Source organism: Meriones unguiculatus, chromosome 17 (genome assembly GCF_030254825.1).
Source record: "Meriones unguiculatus strain TT.TT164.6M chromosome 17, Bangor_MerUng_6.1, whole genome shotgun sequence".
Lineage (NCBI taxonomy): Eukaryota > Metazoa > Chordata > Mammalia > Rodentia > Muridae > Meriones > Meriones unguiculatus.
The window spans coordinates 30666109-30687920 of NC_083364.1; the positions used below are offsets into that span (position 1 = coordinate 30666109).

General features: G+C 41.3%; 1 protein-coding gene and 1 long non-coding RNA gene across 9 annotated transcripts in view; one reads left to right on the forward strand and one right to left on the reverse strand.

The window, feature by feature from the left end:
• The window catches only part of Il1rap (interleukin 1 receptor accessory protein), a 135945-nt gene that overhangs the window by 20951 nt on the left and 93182 nt on the right, over window positions 1-21812 (forward strand). For all 6 annotated transcript variants that reach the window (XR_009586921.1, XR_009586922.1, XM_060370156.1 and 3 more), the window contains exon 2: window positions 20758-20819. Coding sequence is in view for 4 of the 6 variants with exons in the window: in XM_060370156.1 (XP_060226139.1) it covers window positions 20759-20819 (61 nt within the window). In the remaining 2 variants the exon portion in view is untranslated. The remainder of the gene's footprint in view (window positions 1-20757; window positions 20820-21812) is intronic.
• LOC132648521 (uncharacterized) overlaps window positions 19568-21812 on the reverse strand; it is a 74127-nt gene continuing 71882 nt past the window's right edge. For all 3 annotated transcript variants that reach the window (XR_009586923.1, XR_009586928.1, XR_009586926.1), the window contains 2 exons: window positions 21200-21343; window positions 19568-20959 (listed from right to left, as the gene is read on the reverse strand). This is a non-coding gene — a long non-coding RNA (uncharacterized LOC132648521). The remainder of the gene's footprint in view (window positions 20960-21199; window positions 21344-21812) is intronic.

Here is a 21812-nt window from a genome sequence, read left to right on the forward strand (position 1 = left end):
CTGCTTTCCTACTGTATCTGGTATCTGATCACTAGCATCGTCTCTTGAATGTTCTACCTGTGTGTAGATTTTTTTTAAAATAATTATTCCACTCAAGCTAAGAGAGACTATATTTATGCTGTAAAGAAAAGGGTGCAAAAATTGAACAGAAGAATAAAAAAAAAGTTAATTACAAATCCATGGAAATATTATTAAAATATACCAGTTTTGTTGCAGCTGAGTGTGGAATGTCAGATACCCACCTGAATGTTCTTCCAGCTGCTGTCTCCCGTCGTGTAGCGGGGGCACCCTACCGACCTCACTTAACTTCCCCAGGCTGGAGGTCAGACAGGGTCTTTCATGTTGTTGTCAAGATTCCCCAGTCTGCATACCTGTGTTGTTGAGTCTTTTAGCCAGTACTGTTTCAAGGGTGCATTCCATTGTGGGGAAAGCAAATACAGCAAGGATCTGTGCAGATGGATGAATCTCATTGCTTTTAAGGTAGTTCAGGATGGAATGAACCCCTCGGTGGTTCAAACGAGGTGTTGGAACGTCAGAGTTCTCCAGCCCTGCAGCAGTGACCCTGGTAAGAAAGTAGGTGGTTCTACAGGCCCGGTCAACTGCAGACTTCCGGTGCGCAGGTGATAGGCTTGGCTCTTAGCTACAAAAGGCAACCCTGGTACCCTCTCTCCCCTTCACTGCCTTAGCCTCCTTTCCCCTGCCTGAACGTTTCATCCTGTTGATGTCTGCTACTTCCTCTCCACAGCTGCCTCCTGTGGATCTCTCCCACTTTGCTGTTGTGACAAGTTGTCCCCAGGGACCCTGACTCGCGGCTGTTTCTTGTTATCAGGCCCTTAGAGAATTCCAGTCTTAAGTACAGGGTCTTTTAAGATGATGACTGGACACAGTCCTCATGGAAGGGGACAAAACAGACCTCCCTGCTGCTCAACGCTCGAGGTGTGTCCGCTGCCTCAACCAAACCCCGGCTGGGGTACAGGTTTGAGAGAACTGTGGTCACGCCCTGCGGGTTGGACTGTGTGTCTCTGCTCTCCCTTTAGGGGAGGTTGGAGCTGTGTTTGTTGCTTGTTTTCTTCACGTTCGCCCTTCTGTTCCTCCATACTTTTCTGCTTATACCGTCGTTTCTTTTTTGATCTGTGTTCCCTCTTTCTCCCTTTCGAGCCCGTTTGTTCTCCTGATTTTTTATTCACTGTCCCACACAGAATGAGACAACCCATTTTTATCCCAGAAGTAGTCAGTAGGTTTTTTTTAGAGAATACTTTTTGTGTTGTGCACTGCATGTGGTATTTCAATGGATAAAAATGAATTATTAAAAAAAGCCCACACAACTATTTTTGTCTTCAAAACCGTTAAAGATTATATGAAATGAAAGAGCTGAGATGTGTACTAATAAGCTGGATAGGTGCTTTTTTTTAATGCAAACACAGGTCTCACTCAAAAATGAAGTGTGGGGTAGTTTATTCTGAGCCAGATATAAGTGGTCATGGCTTGGAGGTACAGATGTAGGTTAACTTGAAGAACAACCTCCTGTATTTAACAAATACTTTTGGTGGGAAAGTAAGGTAGGTGGATTACAGCTGAGTTGGGTGAATATCTCTCTTCTACTTTTCAGATACTATCTAACAGCAGCAGCAATCTTCATTTTGGGGTTGGTAGAACCAAATGGCTCAAGAAGCTGGGCATTCTGAATGGTTTTTGTTTTTGTTTTTGTTTTTTTTCTGACCATCACTTAAGAGGCTGGTAGGAAATGACTGTTAAGGAACTGAGATATCCCAGGGTAAGTCTGGCTCTTAGCCAACAGCGTTGCATCTCACGAGCACAGAACTCTATCTAATCAGTATGGAAGTTCTTCAGCCTACCTGTGGCCTTTGCAGATGAATGTGGTTCACAGGCACAAGGGATGACACATTGGCCTCAGAGGTGAGCTTGGTATGGTTGCTCAAAGATATAAACATATAATCAAAACATAAGGAGAAAAGAGCAAATAAATCCCAACAAATGAGTAAAGGAATTGAGGGATTTGTTCTCAAGGTGCTGGCAATGCAGAGAGGATGAGAGTCCAGGAAGCCTGTCAGAGCAGAGAGGAGAGAGGCCTTAGAGGGACCCTATACTTATAGTCACACTCTCCCCAAAAGTCACATTCTTTGCTCTTTTTTCCCCTCAGTCTCTCACACTTTCATCGCCTGTCTCTCTCCAGGCTGCTATTCCTTCTTCCCACAGACTTTTTATTGCTTATTTTTTTCTTTCTTTCTGTTTTTGTCTTCAGTGGGTGAATGTTCACAGGATGCTGTCTTGAAGCTGAACATTTGAAGGCTCAAAATTTTCTTGTTGAAAGTCAAGAACCTGCATGGGCTGGTGTTTTACCCCCATCCTGGATTCATAGTTAGCCATGTCTTGTTTTCCTAGATGCCAACACTCATTATTTTAAATTGTGTGTGTGTGTGTGTGTGTGTTTATTCTACCCAAAGTCTATTGTCCTTTTCTGAGCTCCCTGCCTGGCTGTGCTAACAGTCAACAACTTTTCTGATGTATATCTACAGTTTGAGATTTTTTTTTCTTCCATAAGCTCTGCTTTAATGTAAATAAAAATAAAGGTTGTAGGTTTAGAAGGTGTTAGATAAATAAAATTAGACACAAAAATCATTCCCAGACAAGGAATTTTCTTCACAAAAGTAGGTGAATAATAAGAAACACGTTTCCTATGAAATAAGTGTTTGTAATTAATTCACTAAGTGATTGCAAAGCCAGAATAAAATCTCATTTATAAACCGTTTTTACAGTTTTAAAATTAATTGTGATAGCAATTATACTAAGTCATGAGTTTCGTTGTAGCACTGTTTTGTATATATGTTTCCCTACAGTGTGGTATTTCTCTCACTACCTACTCTGTCCCCTCATCTGCATTCACGCCACATATATTTCATCACCTTTTCCAGTTATCCCTCCCTACTTGTCTGTTTCGTTTCCTGATGCTGTGATAAGATATCCTGGCAGAAGCAACCATGGGGAGAAAGGCTTTCTCTGAGTCACTCTTCCAGGTTACAGTCCCTCCTCACAGGAAGCCAGGGGACAGAAGCTAAACCCTGGAGTCACAGTGTATCCACAGCGAAGAGCAGAGAGGAGCTAATGCACACGAGCCTGCGCTCAGCTCTCTTGCTTTCATCATTCCTATACGATTCAGGACAGCCTGCCCAGGGGATGACGCCACCCAGAGTGGGTAGGACTTCCCACTAATCAAGATTATTCCGGATAGACACCCCCACAGGGTTACCTAATACAGACAACTCCTCACTGAGACGTCCTTCCCAGGTGATTCTACATTCCATCACATTAACACTTAACGCTGCTTATATATTCCTCTCTGATTCTATATCCTCTCTGTCTCTTACACACACAAACACACACACACACACACAGAGAAATGCACACACAACATTTCACTCCTTTATATGGTCAACTTCTCTATCATATTCATGTTTTAAAGATAAATAGTCCTCAAGTAAGAATTTGTATTAGCACTATGTGTCACTTATACACTTGGCAGTCACGACAATACTCTGTTAGCTACGCGTCTATTCAAAGGAAAACCAAGCTTTTCATACTTTTATGGTAGGCAAGAATTTTGGATACTATAGCCGATACCAACCCAAGTTACAGTCCTATTATTCTAAAGAAAATGGGATTCAGAGCATCCGTGTGAGAAATGAGCTCTAGGCGCTAGGTTTTTAGTCTGTTTGTTCATTTGTTTGGTATGCCAAGATTGCTGCGAAGTAGGCTAAAGCAAAAGTAGCAAAGAGAGATCTTTACTGACTTTCAACAGGAAACAGCACATTCCTATTAGCTTGTATGTCATTATAATGAGCAGGTCATTTATTTATTTATTTATTTATTTATTTATTTATTTATTTATTTATTCATTCTGTAAAGTTCAGAACTTCAGTCTTGATTTTTTCCTTGGCTTCAGATCAGCTAAATATTTGTTTGAATTAAACTTTGACCCCCCGTGCTTTTTTTTTTTTTTTGAGAGTATATGATGCAAGCATGTGTGCATGTGTGGTGTGTGTGTTTTTATATTTACGTGGGTGTGAATACGTATGTGTGAAAGTGAAGGCCAGAGGTCAACATCAAGTATTTTCTTCAAATATATTCGCCTTAATTTTTGTTAAAGTTCCTTCTCTATGGGGGACAAAAGCAATGTTTCTTCTTTTCCTTCTAAGGTCCCAGTGACAAACCAGCATGCTATTCTACCAAAGTTCATTTTTGGGAACCACTGTTCTTATTAGGGTAGCAGAATTAAAGCAACCACACCACAGGTTTCATACCCAGCAGTGATAACTCCTTGATGGCCTTGTAGGTGCAGCCCTCTCTCTTGTCCTTTCCTCCCTGTGGCCTCTCTCCCAGAGGCCACATTCAGCTAGGACTGAACTGCATGAAACTGGAGAGGAGTGCCTGAAAACTCCTGCGACCCTCCCTATTCTTTCCTTCTGCAGGGGGAAGATGAGTCAAAATCCAGCTTTGACTATCTTTTCAAGCAGGCCCAGCTGAATTCTTGAAACTGTGGCAGTTTGGCTCACAGGAAAGCTCTGTATGATGGGCAGATGACCATCCAGCCACCTTCCTTTGCTGTCTCCCAAGTGCTGGGATTACAGCACTTGCTAACCTGGCTTTGTTTGTTTTTCTGTGGTTGCTAGGAGTCTGAATTCAGGTCTTGGTGGTTGGGCGGTGTGTGGGTTAGTGTTTTTGTCAACGGGAGACAAGCTGGAGTCATCAGGGAAGAGGTACTCTCAGTGGAGAGATTGCCTCCATCACATTGGCCTGTTGGCAAGTCTGGGGCATTTGCTTGAGGAATGATTATGCTGGCCCTGGGCAGGTGGTCCTTGTGCATATAAGAAAACAGGCTGAGTAAGCAATGGGGAGCACGACAGTAAGCAATGTTTCTCTGTGGCTGTGGCTTCTGCTTCGGTTCCAGGTTCCTGCCTTGACTTCCCTTCCTGTAAACTGAAATGTAGACTGAAATGAACCCGTTTCTCCCCAGGTGGCTTACTCCTGACATTTTGTCACAGCACTACAAACCTCACTAGGACAAGCGGCAAGCACTGGTCACCATTTATCTCTCGGGTCCTCATTTGTGGTTCACACCTCCATGATGAAATATGACTTTTTAAAATTCATAAGCATTTTTAAATTATTGCCCTTTCTGATAAATGATATGAATATGCTAATTAGCATTTTAGCATTTTTTTTTTAAGTCTGTCGTTGTGTAGTAATAGGGGTATTGGTGCTGTTCTGAAGCTTTGCCTAACTCAATCCGTCTGTCTCCAGATATGTGTCACCTTTTCGGCTGAAGCTGTAATTCTTTAACACCGATTTCCCATTCTCCACCCTTCCCCACCCCTGGCTACGGCTGTTATTAGCATTTTAAACTCTGTGTTAAAACTGCCCTCCAGATTTGCATATCTTGCCTGATGGCAGTAAATAGAGAGCTCTGTTTCACTGGATTTGAACAGCAAAGGTGTTTTCTTAGGGAAAAAAGGAACACTGAAGCCTTTGCCTGCCTTGCCCCCACTTACGTGGGTGATGCCACGTAATTACCAGTAGTCTAAGCCTGTGCACCCACTCAGAGGCGTCTCATTTCTGCTGCTCCATTACTTTAAAGGAATTGAAAAGCTTTCCTCCCGAAATTTATTTTTCCTTATAATTTGGTCATTTTACTAACACAGGCTTGGCAGTTTCTATGACTTTTGCTCTCTTGAATATGGCCCTTCTTAATTGATCTTTTGAATTATTTTTGTGCATTACAGGACACTCATATTAGGTACTTCCTTCATGTGTTGGGTTTTTATAGCCTGCAATGGGCACTGGGGAGAACAAGGTGAGGATCCAGGGCAATCTGCTGGCCTCATGGAACTGTACTCAAAGCCCAAGCTCTGCTGTTTGATTGCAGTGATATCCTGAATTAGACACTTCACCTTTCTGCACCTAATCTCATCATCTGTAAAACAGGAGAATTATAATATTCTCTTCTGAATGAGCTGTATGAATATCAAGCAGCATGGGACATGAAAAGAATCACTGTCATACCATACCGTGAGTTATTTCTGCTCAGCGATGCAGTGAGACACACAGGAGCAATGTCAAAGTATTCATTCCCAAAGCTGTGTGACCTGGGGGTCTGTCTTCTTCAGGTGTACCCACGAGTGGGCCCATAGTCTTTCTACCTACCCTTTGCGTTTGATTTTTTTCCTGACCTCTTCTGGATTTGGGGGGCAGCCTGAAGGAATGCATCAGGGTTTTCTGATAGAGTCTTCTCCTTCCTAAAATCTAGCTGTTTTCTTAAACCCTCTGTGAGGTTGAACCACACTTAGAAGTGGTCATCCACTGAAGCATGCAGGATGGAGGGCAGTTTCTCCTCTCTGTCCAGTGTCAGCAGGCCCAGGGGATTTCATCTTGGCTCAAAGGAAATGTGGAATCAGACACTGAATCCAAATTAGACCATTTCCAGGGTCTAATCCCAGGAGTTCCCTGGGCATACACTCAGGCACTAGCTCCCTGAGTGACTCTTGTACCTTATTACCATACACACAATAAATGCCAAGGTGTGAATTTTGAAATACAGCCAAGACTCATTCTGACGAAGACAACTGACAACCCAACAGTATTTTGTTGAGTGCAGTGTGAGCAGTTTTAGCGAGGAGTGCCTCCTGCACAGGACTCAGGGGGAATACATGAGTGTGTACAGGCGAGAGCTGTAGAAAACAAATGAAAGGATCACAGCATTTTCCCATACTGAGAGACAACCTGTAGCTCCACTGTATTCAGACAACTAGTCATCCGTAATAATCCATAATTAGGCTAGCCTAGTTATTTATACATTTTCTTTCTCTTCTTTCAGGAAACGACACGGCAATTAAGACGAGTAATAACTTGTAGTTTTCCAGTCCTGATTAGGGCTACCTGGGTTTCCTACCGTGCACTGAGACAATGGGGAGAAAAATGGCTTTCCTCTTGTTTCCTGGTGCTCTTGTCTTGCGTTTGGATTCGACAGTGGTTTTTCAGTATCCATACGCTAGACGTGGAATCTCGTCCTCGTCACCCACCTGTACTGACAACCCAGCACCATTATACTTACTCCCGGCAGCATGGTTTCTGTCTCACGGTCTCTGCACTCATTCCTCACTGAGCTTGTGGTAGAAATGAAATAAAACTGAAGCTCTCATTTTATTTTGAACTGATTAAGAATTCATGACCCTCACTTTACTCCTCCCCATCGAACTAGTATTGCTCCTCACGGGAGACTTTACAGGCACTTCCTAAACGTAGTTTCTTTGCTGTTGTGTTAAACAGGCCAAAACCTCAGTTTTTCTCAAGTCAGCATTTCTAAAATCTGTCAAAGACCCTAATGTTTGGGGATGTTATAAAGGGGGAATCCTTGCAGTTGGTTAAGATTGAGGAATACTGTGATTTATCTTTAAGCAATTAAGTTCTATAATATGTATTAGTATTTTAAAAGGCCCCAACAAGTCCCGCAGAGAAGATGGCTTCTAAACTTTACCTATTATTTATAGCCTGGGAGTGTGGGAGTACATACCTAAAATGTAGGCCAAATAATCATTAATCATATATATATATATATATATAATATATATCTTATAGACCATATATCATATATCATTTTTATGTGACTTACCAAATGCCATTCTGTAGAGCCTAGACTGGACAGTATGTGAACCTTGAACACCCTTTCTGGGCTAATGGCGCTGCTACCCCTGATACTGCTTTCCTGCGTGTGATATTTTCATGAATCTGAGGAAACAACCAAGAGGAGAGAAATAATAAGTCATTAATTTTGGCTGTGGAATGCCAATGCTGCTGACCCTGCGGGGTTATTGCAGAGTGAGATTAATTATGCAGATCTGCCACCCCAAGCTTCGGAGTGTAAGTACCCTGTTGTAATTCACTGCAGGATCATTCATGTAGCCAGCATATTGATATGATTGTTATTCCAGCAAGGTTTCCTCTGCCCCTAGACAATTACAGACCACTTACCAGCATCTCTCATTGACTTCTTATTTAAAATTCCCAGGGCCATGGCAGACATGCAGGTCCCTTTGTTGGAGACAGTGGCAGATCAATGGCAGAAAGCAACATGGGATTTTCCTTGGGACATGATGAATGCTAAAATGATTTGCTAAGCCAAAGGTAGACATTCAAATTCCAGTGGAAAATGGTGTCTTTGTGACTCCCTGTCTTTAACACCAACTTTTAAAGTAATTGCAAGAACAATTGCAGAGGAGCATTCCTATGGAATGAATGATCACAAGCTTTGGTGGCTAGGTGTTTGTTTGGTTTGAGCATCGGCTTCCCCATTCATCGTCAGTGGAACTTGGGGGAAATCACTGGTTCTGTAGAAGAGGCTCAGTATTAAATGGCAGTCTCTTGGAAGCCTGAGAGGATTTAAATGTGCTTCTGTATAAAGAAAACTGTGCAAGACAAAGTGTTCTAAAACTACTTTTGTGCTAATGGGAATGGATTCCTCTATTAAATGGTCAGTTTGTTCTGATAAAGCTGACTTCCATGGCCTCATGGCTTGAGAAATGTCCTGTCGACTCCTATAAGCAGTGGTCCAGCTACTCAGAGCAGACTGTAGTCACCAAGCCTTGATATGATCTGCAGCTCCAAGGAGCACTTGTCCTTGGAGTATATAGAACAAACTTCCCACACCCCGTCCCCTCCCGAAGAGGTATATGAATTTAATTAGCATTTCAGTGCATCCCCCGTTGCCTTCTGGGATCATTGGTAAAAAGTGTGGCATATTTTGTGTTATGGTTTTGTCTGGGAGTGCCTTTATTCTGTATGCAAGGCTGTAGTTCCAGAGTGATACCTTCTTTCATGGTCCAGTTGAATTGCATGTCCAGGAGAGCTTCAACCACTTCACCTCTGGGTCGAAACACCTTTCCATCATCCAAGAAACAAGCCTCAGATTCCCTAGCCTATTAAAATGCAGGTAATGCCTTCCTCACAGCACGGCGCTGTGTTTCATGCACTGAATGCATTCTTACTAATAGCATAAGAAAATGTAGCCAAATGGCACTTAGGCACTGATAGCAAATACTCTTTCAAGCACTGTATATATTTATGTGTAAAATATACATTAACTGGCATAATCCCATTAATAAACACATAAAACATGGACTCCAATCTCCCAAATTTGCAGTTGATTATAACTAATTATAGCAATTTTAATCAATTATAATCAGTTCAGATTTAAGGTGGAGATTCTCTGCAAGGTTGTTAGTTCCTGGGTGCCTGAGCTGTAATAAAATCTCTGCCACCCTTAGCATTTGACACAGGATCTCCATACCGTAGGTACTCACTCATACTAGTAATTCGTTTTGTACTGGAAAAAGAGGCCCCAACAATATTGTGGAATAGCCACAAAATGCTGATTAAGTTATTTAAAACCTTGTTATTTAAAATGCTTGTTCGAGTTATTTAAAACCTCACATTAAACACTAGTCAGATACCTCTCTCTGAGGAAGGCCAGCGAAATTTTGCAAGTATCTGTCTGGTGAAGATATGGCTTAACTTTTGAAATTGGGGTCACCTGAGCCTTTAGTAGTTTACAGATACCTAAATGACAACACTGTCCGGTTCCAGCTCATTTTCATTATTATATAAGGTAGACTGCATGACACTACTTTCTTTGCATTAAACTCACCTGATTTCTAAGGCATAAGAAACGAAATGTGGCGAGAAGTCCCTCCCCCTCCTTTCAGTGTGATCTGGTGGACTGAGGTCACAGCCCAGACTCTGGGACTGGTGGGTGTACATTGCCATCTGTCAGGATGGTCCTGGTGTCCAAAACCTAGTGAAAGGAGCCATAGAATTTCCTCAACGGAGACACAGACCTCCTCAGTGTTAGTTCATACGCAGATTTTCTTTAACGCTTTAGACACAGTGATAGAGAATCTTCCTTAAACCTTGCTATTCCCACCCCCCTTTAAAATTGCCTGATGTAAGTTTCCATCAAGGCAAGGAATATTGCTTTTGCATTTCAGAGACAAGGCTGCGATTACGGGTGGGGAGGACGCTGAGCAGACTGTTTTCGCCAATGGTCTGACAATGTGGGCACAGAAGGCTCTGTGCTTCCTTCCCCAGTTGGCACCATGTCAGCCTGGAATATGCTAAGTTGTCCCTGAAGATTCTAACTTAACTCTTGACTTTAACTCTTCCTAATGTAGCTAGTAGCAGAAGCTGAGACATTTAGACAATAAAATTCATGGCCAAGGTCACAGCGTGAGTAATGACAGTCAGGACTGGGACCCAGGAATCTCCTGGTTTTTTTTTTTTTTTTTTTTTTTGTTTGTTTGTTTGTTTGTTTTGTTTTTTCTCTTGTAACTGAGACCAGGGAATTCTTTGGTGTTGCCACGTTTCACAGAATATGGGTGGCCCATTTAGGGCCTTGGGTAATAGACAGGAGGGCAGGTCAGGCTGCTGTCTGATGAATTGTCTCTAGCAAACTAGTCATTGTTTTGATAGAACTTGGGGAGCACTGCAGGGAAGTACTATGTGAAAGGATGATACACATTGACTTCTAAGATCCATTCAAACACAGTTGCTATGGGCAGTATTTTCTCAAGGGTGGATGATCTTGGCAAGACTCAGAATTCTCCTGGAGGTCGACACCACAGAATGAACCTGTAGATAGGTATACAAAACAAGAGTGTTGACACCTCCCATTTGATCACATTTCACCATTTGGGAGGCTATTTCATGAAGATGGTCTAGCTTAATCCTATGGTAGTCTTCAAAGTAAAGATTGCTATCCTATGTTATTGATAAAGATACCAGGGGCTGTGGTACTTGCATAACCAAAAACACAGGTAAAAAGTGACCAATGAGAAATTAAAGCAGAGGGTGATTATCCTGGAAAATGTTCCTTTACTATTAAGGAGATAACCCCCCGCACACACACACACATGCGTGCATTTTCATTGTGTAACATTGGATTGTATGCTATGAACACAAACTTGAATTCCAACTTTGAAAGACAAAAACTTGAATAAATTGGACCAGGGCAAAACTATGCTTAAGCGCTATGAGAAGTTCAAACACCTATTCAGAGCTTTTAACAAGGCCAGTTTATTTCCAGAAAAGGAACAGGGGAAGGCTGTGGAGGAGTGGAGTGGCTCACATAGGCTGAGGATAGTCAGATTCATTTCATCTCGACATCAAGTGGGAAGGCAGCTGTGTGTTAGGGCCCCAGCATTGATCTGTAAATTATGGCGTGGTGGCTCCCTTCTCTCCCCAGTTAGAAGCTGTATTGTCCATATCTGTATTTCCACTGAGACCCAAATTTTGCATATGAAGGAGTTCATGGGCAAATATTTTGGTTAATATTTTGTTAAACAAAGCTAGCGATGATATTTACTGAACAGATTGTCTCAAGACATTAAAATGCCATTAGCTATCCTGAATCTTCATGAGAGCTGTGGTATATTACTCTTGAAACACATATTTAAGAAATTTTGCTTGACAGCCTTTCAGAGAATTCACTAAAGGATGTCTGATAGATTTCAATGTGACTTTGGTAGCATTTGACTAAAGCTGGGCATTTACTTTCTCTCTTATTTTCTTTAATTTTTCCCTTTCATTTTCTATGTGTCTCTTTATTCCCAAGCTGGGAGGTTCCTATTATTGCAACAGTAGCTTGCTGCTGTGATAAGATACTTGGCAAATGTAATTTAAGGCAGAGGAGGTAGGTTTGTTTTGGGTCACAAATTTGGGGCACAGTCTGTCTTGATGGGGGAAGCCTAAGCCGGTCGGTGTCATTGAATCTGTAGTCAGGAGAACAGAAGAACCGAATGTAAATGCCCTGTCTGCTTTCTCTGTTTTATTTGGTTCAGGGTCCAGGCTCGTAGTCCAGTGCAATAGCACCCCTCACGTTTAGGGTAGGCTTCCTCGCATAAATCCCATCTCAAAACCCCGTTTCACACACGCCAAGAGGTTTATCTCCTGGGTGAAGCTAGGCCTTGTCAAGTTGATTAACTATCTCTGTGTTTATCTCTGCAAAGTTTATTAAATAGGGTCTCAATAAATAACCCCTTAATTTGCACGGAACACGATGCTGTAGACTGAGAAGACAGAATGTGCAGTCTTTTTGGAAGAAATCTATGAAAGTGCGGCGACGGCTTCCCTGCTTCGGCCTCTTGCAACGGTTTGTATTGGAGCCTCTCTTTAGAGAGTTCCACAGGCAGGACCATGTGCCACACACCGTCCCTTTGAATTAGAGAGGTTATTGGTAGTCATGTCTTGACATGAAATTAAAGTAGCAGAAAACTCTCAGATGGCCGAGAAGCTTTCTATGCTGGGAAAAGTAATTAATTTCCTAACCAGGAAGTGATTGAATGTGAGTCCTAAGGTGACATGACTGTTCTGTGTCTGTGGTGGAGATAATTCCACCTAATTCCCTTCCTGAACTTCAGGTGGCATCATAGCTCCCGAGTGAGTCGATTTCTCCCCTTTACGCACACATTTTTAGAAGTGTTAGGTGCAGGAGCTTCGCAGCCTGGGAGTTTCTGTTTGTCAGAGAATTTCACCTTTCACGGGGACAAGACAACATCTGTTCTTCCCTTTTCTACATAAACATTTTCTCAGCCCATTAGAAGAAATGCTAGACCATAGCTTCATTTCAAGCATAAGTAAAACAAATTTATTTTGTAATAAAAGACAGTTGCAGTGCCTGGAGTTTACACAGTATTTGTAATTAGAATTTCCCCCCCCCTCCTATGTTTTAGTAGCATTATTTTCTCCGAGGCCAAATTTTATTGTAGAGAATACCAAAACAGTCTTGGCTTTTCTCTCTGTAGGAATGTTCAGTTTGATCTTTAACCATCTCCTTTGAAATACTGTAGAAATACTACACTAAACCTGGTATACCCTAGAATAAGACATGGGGCATTGTACCCAGCCGCGGATCGTAGGTAAGGCCCTAGTTACATAAGTTCTTCTTTACCAATTCAAGGTAGCTTGCGGTATAGACAAATGTAGATGACTCCACAATTCTAAAGGCGTGTAGGCACTCCTAACTTTGCCTGAAAGTATCCGTGAACCTCGAACACACGCGTCTTAAATTGATTCTGGAGAGTAAGAGGGTTCTCATTCTTCTGAAGTGGAGACCTCTCATCAGATGTTTGCCTCACCTCATTTCCCAGGTTGTCTAGGGTCACCTGGTCAAACATACAAGCCCGGGTCTGGCATTCTCCTGAACTCCTCTTTTTCCTCCTCTCACTGCAAACCTACTTCCACTCTCTGTGTGACAAAGATGTGCCATCACGGTGGTGTGTCCTCTTCCCTCACCTTCCAGAACTTGTTATTCAAAACATTAAAGGCCAATGTGAAGGCCTTCTACTCACATTCTATTCCAAGCCTCGGAAGGTGGCAGGTGGTATATTATATCTGTCCTCTCAGAGTTGCCAGTATTTTGAAGCTGTGGGAAAAGCAATGTCCAAGAGTGTGCTAATAGTTTCTGATGTGGACTTTGACTCTGATCTTTCATCAGTAAAGGTTAGCAGCACTGACTTGGTGAGCTTAAAGTTGAGGACAGTTCATTGATCTCTCTCTTTACATTTATTGCTGGATTTTCCTGGAACACTCAGTGCTTAATGACAAGACGGTTCTTTTGAAAGTGAATGTTGAAAATAGAACCCAATATATTGAGGTTGAAACAGCTTTTATTAAGACAGCCACACAGGGTATATACTCACTCATAAGTGGATTTTAGACATATAATATAGGATAAACATACTAAAATTTGTACACCAAAGGAAGCTAATCAAGAAGGAGGATCTGGCTAAGATACTCAATCCTCATTCAGAAAGGCAAAGAGGATGGATATCAGAAGTGGGAGAAAACAGGGAACAGGACAGGAGCCTACCACAGAGGGCTTCTGAAAGGCTCTACCTTTCAGGGTGTCGAGGCAGATGCTGAGACTCATAGCCAAACTTTGGGCAGAGTGCAGGGAATCTTATGAAAGAAGGGAGAGATAGTAAGACCTGGAAAGGACAGGAGCTCTACAAGGAGAGCAGCAGATCCAAAAAGTTTGGGCACAGGGGTCTTTTCTGAGACTGATACTCCAGACAAGGACTACTCATGGAGATGGCCTGGAATCCCTGCATGGGCTACAGAGGTAGCCCATGGCAGTTCAGTGTCCAAGTGGATTCCATAGTAATGGGGACAGGGACTGTCTCTGACTTGAACTGATTCGCCTGCTCTTTGATCACTGCCCCCTGAGGGGGGAGCAGCCTTATCAGGCCACAGAGGAAGACAATGTAGCCACTCCTGATGAGACTTGATAGACTAGGATCAGAGGGAAGGGGAGGGAGACCTTCCTTATCAGTGGACAGGGGTAGGGGCACAGATGAGGAAGAGACAGGGAGGATGGGATTGGGAGGGTTAGAAGGGAGGGAGGTACAGGGGGATAAAAAAATGAATAAACTGTGGTTAATAAAAATAAAAATAAATTAAAAAAGACTGCCTAAAAGCCCTCACAAATCATTTATCAGTTTTTTAAAAGAGTCAGGTTACTTGAAATTTATTTACTAGGCATATAATAAAATTGAACTGTTTTGAAGCGCAGTTCTGTGGATGTGATGGTTAACATTATTGTACAACTTCAAACCCGGGCTGGAATCTGGTCATGCCTGTGCAGGCTTGCCACGATGAACTCTGAGAATGTCTGTAAGAGGCTGCATTTCTAAAAATGTATTTTGTTTGTTATCATTGTGCATGCACCTGATGAATGTGTGGACTTATGACTGTGCGTCTGGAAGTCAGAGGGCAACGTTGTGGAGTCAGTGTTCCCCTTCCACATTTGTGTGGGTGCTAGAGACTAACCAGGTGGTCAGGTCCCTGTCATAAAGTGGCAAGTACCGTTAGCCTTTGTGCCGTCTCAGTCCAGACTGAAGCAGTATCTTATAGACAGGACAGGACTGCTGTGCTCCTGATCTCATGGCAGGTGTGGATGTCTGTACAGAATCAAGCCATCCCATATTCCATCCTGGAGAGGGAATGGTTTTGGGGAGGGAGAGTCATTTTTTCTTAATTCTGGATCATGTTAAATTGACCATGATCCAGGCACTAGTGGACGGTCCCACACTCAGGAGAATAAGGACAGCAGAAATTAGAGGAAATGCTTTATTAACAAAATAAACACACACAAAAAGGATGTAAAGTTGGAGGGTGCATCACTTGGGAGGAGCTGGGAGAGGGCTTAGGATTGAATATGATCAAAATATGTTCTTAAATAATTAGTGAAATGGAGGGAAAAACGCTGGACTCAAAATGATAAACAAAGCAACAACTACGAGACACCATTAAGTTATTGCAGTTTTCTGTGAGCCAGAAGGACAGGGACAGAGCAATGTACTTGTTTCTCTATTTTTGCTCTAGCAAGATTGACATCTAGGTGTTACCAAGGCTGCTCTCTTTTCTCAAAGCCCTGAAGATGAATACATTTTCATATCCTCAACACATGAAGGACTAATAATACTGTCTTTCATTTTCGCTGTAAGTTCGTACCCTTTAAAATATTGGTCCATTTCATCTATGTTATGAATTTATATGTTTAGAGTTTATAGCTTCAGCTTATACATTTAATGTCTCTGTGATCTGTAGTGATATTTCTTCTTTCATTCTTTCTTTATATATTTTCTTTCTTTTCTTGCTTTACCTGGATAGAGATGTATCAGCTTCACCACTTTTGCAGAGAACCCATTTAACTTTTTCCCTAGTTTTACCCATTTTAAAATCTTCGATGTCTACTTATTATTTTTATTTTGCTTAGTTGGTTTGTCTCTTCATTCCTAGGATATAAAGTAGGGTAATAAACTGTTCTCTTTATGTCATTCTTTCTAGCATAATGTCTTTAATACAACAGATTGTTTTCCAAGCACATAGTTGGTATGATATTTCAAACTCATTCTTCTCTCTCCTTTGGAGAGTTTTCTTTTGACCCATGGATTATTTAGAGCTGTATTTCTTACTTTTGAAGATTTTTACCCTTTAATTATCTCCCTCCACCCTTAATGTCTGATAGAATCCTATGGTTAAGCGTTGCCCTTTCATTTCCTTTAAAGATGTTATGGTTTGATTCATGACACGTGATATGACCCATCAGGGTACTTAAATAGGTTACTAATTTGTTACCCTTAAAAGACTGCTCTTTATTATGGTCATGCTCTATAGCTTCATTGCTAAGCAGGATAAGGCAGAGCAGACTTCTTTCATATTGCCTATAATTAGTGTCTTTCATGTAAGCTTGTTTAAACGTTTGCTTATTGCTCAATTTTGGTTCATGAAATTGTCTCACAGAGTTTTTCTTATGGGTCAAAAAATATGAGGCAATACAAATAGCTGAAAACAATCCCCATTTCTTAATAAAAATATTTTCCTTTTTCTAAAATGAGATAGGAGTTTGCTTGTCATCTCTTAGGTATGTGTTAATGAAAACTCTTTTCAGAGTTTTTTTTTGTAATTTAGGAAATGGAAAGGAAAATCACAGATGGGTTTATGATAGCTAAGGACTCAGGGAAGCTGGTTGCTAGCAGTATTTACCTTACATGTGTTTGGCCATCTAAGATTTGTGCTTTGGTGCTAGTTGCCAAGTTTTCCATGCTTAGGTCATTACAAAGGGTAGAAACAAAGCAAGTAAAATCATATTCATAGCCACAGGAGGTTTATGCAACTTTCAGGGTGACTTTAGAGGGGGCACAGTAAGATTTCTGGGAAGAAACACTGACAAAGGCCAGGCTGAAGGTCTGTGTTCAGCCATCCTGGTGAGCTTTTAAGTAGTGACCATTCTTTCAGCATAGAGTTACACATAGAGTCAGCAAACAGAAAGTCAGCATTCTGTGGCTCAGCGAAGCGCTATTGTGCTAAGGGATAACCGACCAAATGCATGACAAGTAGACTTAAGGCAGTGGCCCCAGGATGCCGGTCCAGGGAGAGAATCCATGATAGCCGACTTAGAGCGTAGGAGATCCACAAGCTTATTAAGGTTACAAAATGTGGCTAATGGAAATTTTCCCGTATAGAGGTACATAGAAATGTGGTGAGGAGAAAGTAAACCCATGTGAACCTTTCTCTACCTGTGTAGAATCTAACATGAATTTGAACCTTCTTGCTAAATTATGTATTCCTCCAAGTTGGCATATTAAGAAAACAATGGCATTGACTATCAAAGAAGTACTGATACAAAAAGTGGGGAGATATGTTAGGAAATAAAATGGGTAACAGGAAAGGCTGGCTGGGAACCTATGTAGGTCTCTATTTTCTGAAGCTAGAACAGGATCCATCAGACACCATCCAGTTGTGTAAAGCTAACTGTAATTCAGATACTGCAAGCCCTTGCTTCACTAGATAGTTCTCGCCTTCTGCCAGTTTAACCGTCTCTGACTCAATGTCCTCTTACTTCAAGAAACAAGAATTGCAGGTGTATTCCTTTCTCAGTGACAAAATTTCAAGGCTGAATGCAAGCCAGTATTAAATGAACTATCATCTTCTGAGAAGGTTCAGGACAGCCAGCCATCCTCCGCTCACCTTGGTACCTTTTGTCTGTCAGAGCACACTGCACAATCCATTTTCTGTCTTGTCATTTTGATGTTTTATTCATCACAGGGTAAGGTTGACCCTGGATTTGTGTTTGAACAAAGGTTATCTTTGGATTAGCTCTCTCTTGGTGACCTGACTCTGCTCCATCCTGCATAATCCAGTAACTCATGGGAATATCAATTAAGGTCCTCAATCACTCTAATTAGAATGTCTTCTTCGTGTTGCTCTAGTAATTCAGCAACTTCTAAACAGGAAATTGGTAAAATTCGAAGAGGTGTGTGTGTGTGTGCTTCTCTGTCCCTGTCTCTGTTTTTCTGTTAGTCTGTCTCTCTGTCTGTCTGTCTGTCTCTTGTGTGTGTATGTGTGTATGTGTGTTAATAGCCAAAAACAATGCCGAAGGTCAGGATACTGTAATAGAGCCATGTAGTGGTGCTTAAACTGCTGTGCTTAGACTCACCAGTGCAAAATCTTATTGCCTTGCTGACAAGGACTGATGCAGAATTATTAATTACTTTTATTAATGACTTGGGTGAGGACATAGGTGGCATGCTGAGCAAGTGTGTCAATGACAAAAATATAACAGGAGAACAATTACTGTGACAACAAACGCAGGATCCAAAATGACTTCAAGACAGAATTTAGTGGCCATTCTTCCATTATGTGCCTGGCAGAGCGACTTCCCTAAGGCTTAAGCTGATCGCTCCTGTATTACTGTATCATTTCTATAGAAAACATCACCCATCTTGCTTGCTCTATTAGTTAAATCACATATTTTTAGCTTGCTTTTTTTCAGCATCGGCATATTCTCTTCCCAGCACTTTCTGCTTCTCAACAAAATCATCTATAGCTCATTTTCTCATACCTTGTATTTGAACCAAACAATTATTATTAGACTATTATAGGACTATTTTATATTTATGTCTCTTGTTTTTTTTGAATGTTGTTCTCCCACATCCTCATTTCACCATCCCTTCCTTCCGCTTCAGGCTTCAGTTCCCAGTAACCAACCAGTCACCACTCAGTGTGGGAAGCACCTTGTGTTTTATCTTCACAGTGCCTTTGGCAGGAGCACTGATTTGCTTCTTCCTTTCTTTTATTATTATTATTATTATTATTTTTACTGTGTACTTCATTTTCTTCTTTTCGTACATATTTTCAGTTACACTGGGACTCTGCTTTCTTCCGTATCCTCTGTCTGATAAGTAGTATTTCTATTCTGTGTCTGCATGTGTGTATTTTATACATTGTTGCAAACACTGAGGTGGTCTTTGGGTTTGCTGGCCGCAGAGAAGTCAGCATTGTGCTTGCTGGAATGTACCGCAGTTAGATGAATGTAATGCTGTTAGATGATGATACTAGGGCTCAAGCCCGGGGGAGTGCAGATGTTATGGAAGTGCTGTACACCCAGGCTACTTCTCAGGCCCTTAAAGTGTTTTATTGAGTGAATGAGTGATTTATGGATACAACTGAATTTTCCTAGAAAACGATTTGAGGATTGGAAAGCAGCTCTCCAGAGAGGAAAGGGCATTTGATGTTTGAAATAAAATATTTTCATGTGATAACCTCTTGTAATAAACTTGCCTGTGATTTTTATACAGGTAGGCCAAGGAAGGAATTAGATATTTTTGCTTGTCTGTTGTTAAGATAATTGATAGGGGTAAAAATATGCATTTTGTGTTAGGATGTACAATATAGACTAAGTTCTTTGGGCAATACCAATTTATACCATTTATTTTCTTGTAGTGCTCTTAAATATGGCCCATTTAGATGTTTTATGTCATACTGTCAAGTATTCATTTTGGCTACGTTAGGTATGTAACTCCCTGTCCTTGATGGGGGCTTAAAAAATTCAATCTCTGTTGCTTTCCAGAAGTATGATATGGACTGGTTACCGGATGCCTCTAAGTACGTTTGTATGGATGCTTTCATCAATCAGAAAGCAGAAGTCATGAGCCTGGAATTTCTGAGTCATTCCATACTTCTGTATTTATAACCCTGTAGACATTTTCCCATTGACCAGGAAGGTCCAGCGGAGTAGGAAAGATATACGTTATAGAGTTGCTAAATCCCCTTCATTACAGACTACACAATCAGCCTGCAGAGACTGGTGAATCAATGAAAGACCGTGCGTGGAGAAGACCTAGACACCCTGCTCAGATGTAGCTCATGAGCAGCTCAGTCTCTATGTGGGTTCCCTAGTGAGGGGAGCAGGGGCATTCACTGTCATGAACTCGGTTGCTGGTTCTTTGATCACCTCCCCCTGACAAGGTGACTTTACTAGGCCACAGAGAAAGATGATCCAGACAGTCCTGATGAGACCTCTGTCAGTGTACTAGGGGAGGGACATAAGGGGGGAAAGAAGGAAGGAAAGTAGGACAGGGAAGAGATGAGGGAGGGGGCTACAGCCTAGAATAAATTATAATTAATAATAACAACAATAATAATGAAAAAACTTATAATCGAATAGAGGAACATGGTTCTTGCTAGTTAGCAGTTTCCGCTGGTTATCATTAGAAAGTTAAAGATCACAGGGAATCCTGCCTTGTCATTTGTCTTTTCAGTGGATAAGCAAGAGCAGCAGGGGAGGAAGTTTTCATATTTCCTGATGATATAAGTGCTGTGTGGTTCACTACAGACTATGTCTGAGTCCAGAATCTCTAGACTTTCAATTCATCCCTAAGATAAAAAATACCTGGATCACAACATATTTCCCTCTGAGACTGGACAAGGGAACTTAAAGAAGGGTAAGAAGGTCAAATTCATCTGCCAGAGGTGTGACTCCAGGTCAGAAAATCCAGAAGAACACATTTTTTTTTTCATGTAGCAGTTATAGATCAGTGATTAGCAGAGAGTTCTGAAGCCTCATAGCTGGAAATTCAATGATGCTGGACCAAGTTTCTAACCAAGGGAGCTCAGTTGTATTATTTAAACATGTTTGAGTGTATCTGTATGTAACTTGGAAATTCAAAGGCAAATGACAATGTAAAACAAAAGCTATCAATTTTGTTGTTGGTTCTGACAATAAAGCTTGTTAATATTCTTAATCCCTTGAAACGGTTCTTAGCCTATGGTTATTAGCACACATTCCCAGTGATTATTATTAACACTCTCCAGATTACCCTCCCTTAACCGTTTTATTTATGTTCACAGGATGGGATTTCTGTGGTTGATGAGTCTGTGCTTCTTTGGGATCCTGCAGAGTCATGCCTCAGGTGAGTATGTGGTACTTGATAAATAATTTAAATCAAGACAACATGAAGAATCATGGGTCCACTCTTTCTGGCCGAGAATTTAAAAGAAGACAATGTTGGTTTTGTTCCGTGGTCTTCTGTAGTTGTATAGAATCCAGTATCTGAAAAAAAAATCATAGAATTTGGGGGTGAGAGGGCCCAGAACACTTAGGAACCAGATTGATATGCATAAACAGAGGGGAATCTCTTCAACTTCATACCCCCAAGAATAATGCTTCTTATCTTAAGTCCTATGGAGGAAATGGCAGCTGCATAGCACAACCTCTTTCCCAAACTTTTACCAGCACTGGAGAAGACTCATATGTTAGCAGTTCACTGGGATGCTGAAAAACAAAACAAACCTCCAAAATAATAGATCAGACTGCATCTCTGTAGGCATCAGATGATTTGTTGGTAGGCTTGTCCTTCCTTTGGCCATGGCTTTGTAGGAGGAACCAATCAAGATCTTTCTTGAGTTTGAATAACCAAACTTAGTCATCATGGTCCTGGATCACATGTAAGCAGAGGTAGAAGAAGAGGTTGGATATAAGCCAATCTTTTGATGTCTCTTCTCATCTCTAAATTGCTTCTCATTATCACCCATGTTCGCTCTAACTAGTGAGCATCTAATTTCATGCTGTTATGTATTTTTGACTCATCAAGTTTTTATAAAAATTCTTGCACATAGAATTGAAATTGGTCTCCATCATTTCCATATATTTCTTTGATTTAACCTCATGATTAAAAAAAAATACCTAAAGCACTGGTTCTTTAATTTTAACACAGGGACTCCAGGGATCCTTATGTATAATTCTTGTGAACACCATAGGCTGTGCTTTGACTATCATCACTTTAATGCCTATTCTCTGTTAGAACCCTTTGGAAGTGTTAAATCAGCATTATGCAACCATGACCCCAGTGTTCTGCAGTATGTACCTTCAACTCTTCTTCATTTGGCATGAATTTCAGCCCTCC